At 37.2% G+C, this 10,282-nt stretch overlaps 1 protein-coding gene across 1 annotated transcript; it reads right to left on the minus strand.

Annotated features, from left to right (window-relative positions):
- Positions 1-260: 260 nt before the first annotated feature.
- LOC107612676 (G-type lectin S-receptor-like serine/threonine-protein kinase At4g27290) lies at positions 261-3,812 on the minus strand. The gene is made up of 8 exons (XM_016314381.3): positions 2,753-3,812; positions 2,316-2,624; positions 2,073-2,192; positions 1,828-1,976; positions 1,513-1,723; positions 1,151-1,388; positions 920-1,070; positions 261-830 (listed from the first exon to the last, which is right to left on the minus strand). The coding sequence occupies exons 1-8, from the start codon at positions 3,738-3,740 to the stop codon at positions 552-554; spliced, it is 2,445 nt and encodes an 814-aa protein (XP_016169867.1). The 5' UTR covers positions 3,741-3,812; the 3' UTR covers positions 261-551.
- Between the last annotated feature and the right edge of the window lie 6,470 nt (positions 3,813-10,282).

Consider the following 10,282-nt stretch of genomic DNA (forward strand, 5'->3'; position numbering starts at 1 on the left):
CATTATTAACAAAAGTCATGATCTACCTAATAAAGTCTTTTCTATTTTAACCAAGTTGGGTTGGTCTAGTGGTTAGCTCACTAGTTCGCTTAAGCAAGTGTCAGGGTTCGAATCCCGCCTTGTGCATACAGATTAGTCCTTGACCTGTCGGGTTGGGGGATATCATGGGAAATCAAAAAAAAAAAAGTATATACACATGTAATGAAGCTATAACTAACTATCAGAAACAGAAAAATAACTAACTTGACGACATCAGCACGTCTAACTAACTAACTAATTTTGAAATAGGAGATTGTTGTTTTGGTTTTCTTTTAAGGGAAAGCCTTTGCCCTTTGCCTTATAATATGGAGGCGATGGCATGGCACAGGATATACATGTACTGTCCAAATTGAACTACATTATTATGCAGAATTCTATAGCAACTAACACAATGCACCCAGGGAAAGAAATAAAGAAAGAAATTAAAAACACTACTAGCCATGCCATATTGCATAGGTTTGTTACATTTACATGTGCAGCATATTGTGATTATTGAGGCATGCTTCCGAATCCTAACGAGCTTCTAAAGTTGTAATACTTAATTCATTGAGAGATGAAGGATGTTGTTGATCCGAATGATCTCCAAGAAACAGAGCTGGTGGATTTGGCTGAGGCAAGCTAATTTCACTGCTTAACATCATAACCACTGATGACATGTTTGGCCTATCATGTGCATTCTGCTGCACACAGAGGAGACTTATATGAATGCAGCGCAACGCTTCAGAGAGATCACCTTTGAGGTATTCATCAACTACTTCTATATGCCTTTCTTCTGTCCATAAATCCCAAGCCTATATATGCATATACCAAATTATGTAGCATTCATTGTGAAGTATAAGTTTGGATAGACATGATCAAATGATAGCTGATCTATACTTACATATCCAACAAGGTATGTACTTTCTTTATCATGATGGTTTGCTTTGTTCTTCTTTCCGGATACTATCTCCAGCAGCAAAATGCCAAAGCTAAAGACATCAGATTTCACTGAAAAATTTCCGTCTATTGCATATTCTGGTGCCATGTATCCACTAATGAATAATATAAGAAAAAGGATTAGTTTGGTATTGAAATTGTATAATTAAAATTAAGAGGCATTATGAATCCTTACTAGGTTCCAACCACTCGACCTGTAGTTTCTGCACTTTGATCTCCTTTAAAAATTTTGGCCAAACCAAAGTCTGATATTTTAGGATTCATATCACTATCAAGTAAAACATTACTTGCTTTGAGATCTCTATGAATGATTTTTAGTATTGAATCTTGATGAAGATAAAGAATTCCCCTTGCAATTCCACAAATTATTTGAAAGCGCTTCGACCAATCCAAGAGCATTCTTTGCGTTTCATCTAGTCATTTTTGAACATTGTATAATCTTTTCAGAACAAACAGACAGTTAATTATGCATTTCTTGAAGGGCCACAACTACTATGAGCAATTTAACATGGATCAAAGCATCTAGAAATTTCATACCAAATATAAATAAATCCAGACTTTTATTAGGCATGTACTCATAGACGAGCAATTTTTCTTCCTCATGAATGCAACACCCATGAAGCTTTACAAGATTACGATGCTGAAGTTTGGCTATTAAGACAATTTCATTCTTAAATTCTTTAAGTCCTTGGCCAGAGCTTCTAGAAAGTCTCTTAACAGCAATTTCTTGTCCATTTTCCATTGTCCCCTGCCATTTACCAATAGCAAATACTGTAACTTTGTAAGCTACAAACGGCTTTAATTTGTTTTTGCATGATTATGAAACCAGCTTATCATGTATATAAATATTACCTTATATACAGGTCCAAAACCACCTTCTCCGAGCTTGTTGTCGATTGAAAAGTTGTTTGTGGCGCTAGCTATAACTGATAGGTCAAACAATGGAAGCTCCAAATCCTCTTCCTGTTCTTCCTTGAAATGATCTACTACTGCTGCATTATCTGGATTATATTTTTTGACACAAGTTACTTTATGTACTAAGCCCTAAACATAATTCAGCAAGTTACTTTATGTATATCAACAAAGAGATTTCTTACTTTTCATCGTGCCACTTCGTCTTATGTATATGAAATAAAGAACTAAGAGAAGTACACATAATATGGTAGCAGTGCCTCCAATCGCAACACCAATCTTGACCTTGCTTCCGTTGTTCGTCTCTTTGATGGTTTATTTTCACACATAGCACAAAATTTAGTTGCGATTGATGATGATGATGATTGTGTTTAACCCATTAACAAAACAGTTTAAAAGTTAAATTGAATAGTAAGGGTATGAGATACCTAACACCGAAGCAGGAACTCTGACATACAGATCGTGTTCTGCATCAGCTAGGTGAACCCTCAAGTCATTAAGATCACCAAACCACATAGCACAACCACTCCCTGACCCTGATCCTCTGGTGTCTGAGTTTGAATAAGCCATACAAGAACAGTTTCTGAAGCATTTCTCTCTGCACTCAACAAGATTCATGCTCTGGTTCAACCAACTATGTTCTGTATCAGGCACTTTCATCTTAACATACTTAACAAATCCATCACTTTTGCAATCCAGTGGTGTGTCACGCACACAACCTTCATCGTACTTCCCACCTATGTCACACAAGAAAAGAAAGAGCTCAACAAATTAAGAGTGGAGCTTACTACAATAAAGAATTAAAGAAAACAAACAAATAAAAGTATAAAACAGAGACACTAAGTAAGATACGTTGTTCCCATACCATTCCATTGACGGGGTGACTTGGGCTTAAATCCTCTCAAACATTGGCAAGCTGGAACCTTGTTACCATCACAATTCCCATTGGGGCCGCAAGAACCGTATTCATCGCAGAAATCTCTGGGCAGAAGAGCATACACCTTCCACTGTTGCTCATTCTGATCCCAAGCAGTATGAACACGCTTCAAGGTGCTCTGGTTCATGACCATCCTAGCTTTGACCGAGGTATTCACAAGGTGGAACATGAAGTACACTTCATTCTGGTCAGAGAAGTATGTGAAGTTGAAAACCATGCTGGGCTTCCTCGTTGGTTTACCACTATAATCAAGTCCTGTCCATGGACCACTGTTGAACTGTTTCTTGGAACCGATTCTCTGCATTGGTTCTGGCCAGTTGGTGACATCCATTTCCCATGTGAAGCTTCCCGGTGAAGGATCACTTTCATTCTTCCACGCCGATAAGCGTCGATCGAGCCCGGTCTTCAAATCCTTACCAAGCTTCATCTCTGGCAAGAGTGTATCACCAGGGTAATCAAAGCTTTGCCATAGATAGTTCTTCTCTTCATTCTCATCATTTTCTTCTCTCAGAACAAGGTTCCCTGAATCCAATAGCTGTAAAATTGGATTCTTGGGTTTTCTTGATACGCTCACGGACCATAGAACTGAGTTATTCTGATGGAGGACAAGTAGTGCGCTGCTATTCTGGGTGATGTTTATTGTCAGCAATGCAGAGATGTGTGTTGCGACAGGTTCTTCTCTGTTTGCTACCCATACAATGGTTTGAATGGCGATCTTCTTGTACCAAATGCCAAGGTAGCGGTTATCAGAGTTGCGGGGAGAAAAGAAGCCAAGCTCGAATTCTCCGTTCTTGGAAACCAAGGTTTGATTTTCAGTTAGAGGATGTAAGTGAGTTATGGTATCAGTTGCTGAAATGGTGTTGGAGACTAAGAACATGATCATTGCTATTATAATGGCAAAGTTTCTGTTCTCCATTTTTTGCTTGTCTACAATATTTGCAAGCTCTTCTTGGAAGCATCTTTTAAGCAGGTTTTTTATATAGGATTGCACCACATAAAACATATATTAAAATATAAAATATATAATAAAAATAAATTAAATAAATATATGGTGGAAACTCAGGTGCAGTCAACTTCAGGTGAAGTTTATAACTGACATCTGTTAGATTATTTGACTAAATTTTTTTTAACGACTCTCATCTATCAACTTCACGTGAAGTCGACAGTACCTGAGTTTTCACCTAAATATATATATTTATATATTAAATATTTATTAGTGTTCTAAATTTTGGCTTTGCAAACTAGTTTTAAAATTAGAGCTATCTGCATTTTTTTTAAATCTCTAACCTCTGTAGTTAAATTGCAGTACAAGCAATTTAGTAGTTTGTTTTTTCACTGAGTTTTAAAAAGTTAATACTTACACATATAAATTAATTAAGTCCCGCTAGGGAGACAATGAAGCATCAATGATAACCACCCTAAACATAGGGGCTAATTCTCCACTTTATAGGAGAGTAACCGTCTATGATATTCAATAGTCATCTACAAAAAAAGATTAAATCTTAGATTTCTACTCTATAAATATCTCACTATATTGATATTTTTTTCTAAACCAATTTTGTTTAAATTTGTTAAAATTCTTATTAATTTAAGTATCATAATTCTTTAAAAAAATTTTTTACCAATGTCCAAACAAAAATGTCGGATAAATCATTGTACCAATACATAAGTCGGAACCTTTCCTCAAAAATGTTTGAACCTCACAGTTAATTAAGCTGATAAGCCACTTTGGTTTTAGATAATATATCAAAACAAAAATTATAAAAAAAAATTAAACGATGTAGTATTTACTAAATCGATATTGATATCATTTGATTCTATGTATTTAATGTTGGGTTTTTGGGCTCCCTTCCTATGTGGAGAAAAAGCCTAAATGCTAGTATCCAAACCCATGAATAGTTGAAGTGGCTGAGGAGCCTGAGGTGAGTTAGGGTTGAGTGAGAGAAAGGTCATTTTGCAAGAGAGCACCAAACATTAGAGAGAAAGTTATTTTCGCACATATACAAAAGCTGTCTCTGTAAATTGGTCACTGCAGATTCGTTAACCGTTGGATCGAGCTCAAATTTGGACAGAGTGTTCTACACATCTGGTTCTTTGATTTCACCATTCAGATCTTCAATTCAACATCTGTAGCTGGAGATATTGGCCACGTACAGTAGCAATGTTTTTGTGATATTTTCATCTTCTTGTTCTTATTTTGAAAGCTTTGAAGCTTGGGTTGTTTGGCTTGTTGTATGCACATTTTGTGCAGTAATTTGTGACTCTCTTGTACCCTATTTTTCATCATAGTGAAGCTATATCCTGGTCTTGGTGACTCGTGGTTTTTACTTCTCTCATTGAGGAGGTTTTCCACGTTAAAAATCTTGGTGTGTTAGCTTGTTTCTATTTTCTGGTTTATGTGATTTTTCTGCTGCTATTGGGTATTATTGTGCTGGTGTTAATACTTGTTGTGAGTGGATATTGTTGCTCCTCTAATTCTTGCAAGTAGGGAATTGTGTGTTTTATTCCTATCAATTGGCATCAGAGCTTAGTTTTGGGTATTTGGTTATAACTTGCTTGAAAGATGGAGGCAAATAATTCTACTAGGATGATAAGTTTGAATGGCACTAATTACCATCTATGGAAGGGAAAAATGAAAGATTTGTTGTTTGTCAAAAATCTACATTTACCCGTATTTTCTACACAAAAACCAGAATCTAAAACAGATGAAGAATGGGAGTTTGAACACCAACAAGTTTGTGGTTTTATTAGGCAATGGGTGGATGATAATGTTTATAATCACATTGCTAATGAGACTCATGCTAGGACTTTGTGGAATCAAATTGAATCCTTGTATGCTTCCAAGTCTGGCAATAATAAATTATACTTGTTGAATATGTTGATGAATTTGAGATACAAGGAGGGGTCACAAGTATTAGATCACTTGAATGAATTTCAAGAGGTTCTGGATCAGTTGTCAAGCATGGGAATCAAGTTTGAAGATGAGGTTCAAGGATTGTGGTTGCTAAATACTCTACCAGATTCTTGGGAGACATTTCGTATCTCTCTTACTAATTCTGCTCCAAATGGTAAAGTGAGCATGCAACTTGTTAAAGGTGGCATTTTAAATGAAGAGATGAGAAGGAAGACACAGAATTCTTCGTCACACTCTGAAATGTTAGTCACTGAAACCAGGGGGAGAAATCAGAATAGAGTTCAAAAAGGTAAAGGTAAAAGCAGGAGAAAATCCAAGGGAAGATACAAGAATGTTGAGTGTCACTATTGTCACAAAATGGGTCACGTTCAAAAATATTGCTATCTTTGGAAAAAGGAAAATAAAGGTAAGCAAGAAAAGAAGGATGATAGTGGTAATGATCGTGTATCTTCTATTTCAGATGATCTTCTTACTGTTAATATTGCTGATTACGAGTACAAGGTCAATCTTGTTTCTGATGATGAGTTCAGCTGGGTAATTGATAGTGGCGCCTCAATACATGTTACACCGAAGAAGGAGTTCTTCACTTCTTATACTCCAGGTAATTTTGGAGTACTTAAGATGGGTAATGATGGCTTGGCCAAGGTTATTGGTGTAGGAGATGTTTGTCTTGAGACCAATATGGGAATGAAGCTACTACTCAAAGATGTTAGACACGCTCCAGATGTTCGCTTGAATTTGGTTTCAGTTAAAAGGCTTGATAATGAAGGCTTTGTAAACACTTTCGGTTTTAGACAATGGAAGCTTACTAAAGGCAACTTAGTGGTGGCTCGAGAAAAAGGTACTTCAAGCTTGTATGTGATGCATGCCATGATTGCAAAAGGTAGTGTGAATGTGATTGAAAGTAAAGAAGTTTGTAGCTTGTGGCACAGGAGACTTGGTCATATTAGTGAAAAAGGACTTGGCTATTTGGCTCGAAAGGATGCTCTTTCAGGTTTGAAGAATGCAGAGTTGGAGAAATGTTCTCATTGCATGGCTGGCAAACAAAGAAGATTATCCTTCAAGAAGCATCAACCTTCAAGAAAATCAGACTTTTTGGAATTGGTGCACTCCGATATTTGTGGTCCTTTGAAGGTACGGTCTTTTAGTGGAGCTATTTATTTTATTACTTTTATTGATGATCATTCAAGAAAGCTTTGGACTTATGCTTTGAAAACAAAGAACCAAGCTTTGGAAAAGTTCAAACAATTCCAAGCTTTGGTAGAGAGGCAAACAGGTAAAAAGCTTAAATGTATTCGCACTGATAATGGTGGTGAGTATTGTGGACTATTTGATGTGTATTGCAAGCAGCAAGGCATTAAGTATGAAAAGACACCTCCTAAAACACCTCAATTGAATGGTTTGACAGAAAGGATGAATAGAACACTGATTGAAAGAGTTAGGTGTATGCTTACTGAAGCTAAGCTACCTAAAGTCTTTTGGGGTGAAGCGCTACTTACAGCGGCTCATGTGATTAATCTGAGTCCTACAATTGCTTTGGATAATGATGTTCCGGATCATGTTTGGTCGGGCAAAGATGTCTCGTCTGGTCATTTGAGAGTCTTTGGATGCAAAGCATTTGTTCATGTTCCAAAGGATGAGAGGTCCAAGTTGGATGTGAAGACAAGGCAGTGCATCTTTATTGGATATGGTCAAGATGAGTTTGGTTACAGGCTTTATGATCCAGTTGAAAAGAAGCTTGTAAGAATCCGTGATGTAGAGTTTGTTGAAGACCAGACCATTGAAGACATTGATAAGGCAGAGAAGAGTCAATCACAAGAGAGCAGTGACTTGACTGATGTAGATCCAGTTCAGCCGCCTCCTTCGTCAGAACTAGCAGAGAATCAAGATCAAGAGCATATGCAGCAAAATGAGCCTTTGGTTCCTGATGACCAGGAGATGGGAGATCCGATTGATGCTCCAGTTGATGATGATGCTGATAATCAACCTGAGTTACCTGAAGATCCACCAGGTTTCCATCCTAGGAGGTCTACTAGAGAGTGACGACCTTCAACGAGGTATCCTTCTAGTGAGTATGTAACATTTACTGATGGATATGTGACCTTGACTGATGGGGGAGAACCTGAATGTTATGAGGAAGCTATGGAAGGTGACGACAATAAGAAATGGTTTGATGCAATGCAAGATAAAATGAAATCCTTGCATGATAATCAAACATTTGAGCTTGTGAAGTTGCCAAAAGGGAAGAAAGCTTTGCAGAACAGGTGGATTTATAGGTTGAAGCATGAAGAAAATTTTCAGTATCCAAGGTACAAGGCTAGATTGGTGGTCAAGGGCTACAGGCAGAAAAAGGGAGTTGACTATAATGAAATCTTTTCACCGGTTGTGAGAAGATCTTCTATTAGGACTGTTTTGAGTTTGGCTGCAAGTCTTGATTTAGAGATAGAGCAGATGGATGTGAAAATTGCTTTTCTTCATGGTGATCTTAAGGATGAAATTTATATGGAACAACCTGAAGGTTTCATGGTAAAAGGCAAAGAGGATCATGTTTGCAAACTGAAGAAGAGCTTGTATGGCTTGAAGCAAGCTCCAAGACAATGGTGCAAGAAGTTCGAGTCTGTTATGGCAGAACAAGGCTACAAGAAGACTACTTCTGATCATTGTGTATTTGTTAAACAGTTTGCTAGTAATGATTTTATTATCCTTTTGATATATGTTGATGACATGCTTATTGTTGGTCAGAATGCTTCTAGGATTGATATGTTGAAGAAGCAACTTGCAATGAAGGACCTTGGGCCAGCAAAGGAGATTCTTGGCATAAGAATCGAGCGTGATAGAAAGGAGAAGAAACTTTGGTTGTCACAAGAGAAATACATAGAGACAATGTTGCACAGGTTTCAAATGGAGAAAGCAAAGGCCGTTAGTACTCCTCTTGCTACACACTTCAAATTGAGTTGCAAGCAAAGTCCATCAAGTGATGAAGAGAAGAAAGACATGGAAAAGGTTCCATATGCATCAGCCGTGGGTAGTTTAATGTATGCTATGGTGTGCACAAGACCGGATATAGCTCATGCTGTTGGTTGTGTTAGCCGTTTTGTTTCAAACCCAGGAAGAGAGCATTGTAATGCTGTAAAATGGATAATGAGATATCTTCGTGGTACTTCTAACATGAAGTTGTGTTATGGAAGTGATAAGCCTATTCTAGTTGGTTACACTGACTCAGACATGGCAGGAGATATTGACTCTAGAAGGTCCATTTCAGGCTTCTTGATCAACTTTGCGGGTGGAGCTGTGTCTTGGCAATCAAGATTACAAAAATGTGTTGCTTTGTCTACTACTGAGGCCGAGTTTATTGCCATTACCGAAGCGTGCAAGGAGATGCTTTGGATGAAGAAATTCTTGAAGGAACTCGAGTCTACTCAAGAGAGGTATGTGTTGTTTTGTGATAGTCAAAGTGCTATACATCTTGGTAAAAACTCTACCTTTCATTCTCATCCAAACATATTAATGTGAGGTATCATTGGATACGTGATGTTTTGGATGCTGAGTTGTTGGAACTTGAAAAGGTTCATACTGATGAGAATGGTTCTGATATGATAACCAAGGCATTACCAAGATGGAAGTTTGAAGTTTGTTGCTTAATCGCCGGATTGGCGGTTACCTCCACATAGTCGTGAGGGGGAGATTTGTTGGGTTTTTGGGCTCCCTTTCTATGTGGAGAAAAAGCCCAAATGCTAGTATCCAAGCCCATGAATAGTTAAAGTGGCTGAGGTGAGTTAGGGTTGAGTGAGAGAAAGGTCATTTTGCAAGAGAACACCAAACACTAGAGAGAAGAGAAGAGAAGAGAGAAAGTTATTTTCGTACATACACAAAGCTGTCTCTGTAAATTGGTCACTGCAGATTTGTTAACCGTTGGATCGAGCTCAAATTTGGACAGAGTGTTCTACACATCTGGTTCTTTGATTTCACCGTTCGGATCTTCAATTCAACATCTGTAGCTGGAGATATTGGCCACGCACAGTAGCTCTGTTTTTGTGGTATTTTCATCTTCTTGTTCTTGTTTTGAAAGTTTTGAAGCTTGGGTTGTTTGGCTTGTTGTATGCACATTTTGTGCAGTAATTTGTGACTCTCTTGTACCCTATTTTTCATCATAGTGAAGCTATATCCTGGTCTTGGTGACTCGTGGTTTTTACTTCTCTCATTGAGGAGGTTTTCCACGTTAAAAATCTTGGTGTGTTAGCTTGTTTCTATTTTCTGGTTTATGTGATTTTTCCGCTGCTATTGGGTATTATTGTGCTGGTGTTAATACTTGTTGTGAGTAGATATTGTTGCTCCTCTAATTCTTGCAAGTAGAGAATTGTGTGTTTTATTCCTATCATTTAACTATTGATATATTTTTCATCTTATTATCAAAGTGTAGGGAATGACCAAAATGTTATAAATAAATTTTACATAAATTAAAATAAGAACGAAAAATATATAAAATAATTAGAATGATGGATAAAAATTAATTTAACCTATTAATTTGTAATTTCTGTATATTT

Source organism: Arachis ipaensis, chromosome B8, assembly GCF_059453495.1.
Source record: "Arachis ipaensis isolate K30076 ecotype BB chromosome B8, ASM5945349v1, whole genome shotgun sequence".
Lineage (NCBI taxonomy): Eukaryota > Viridiplantae > Streptophyta > Magnoliopsida > Fabales > Fabaceae > Arachis > Arachis ipaensis.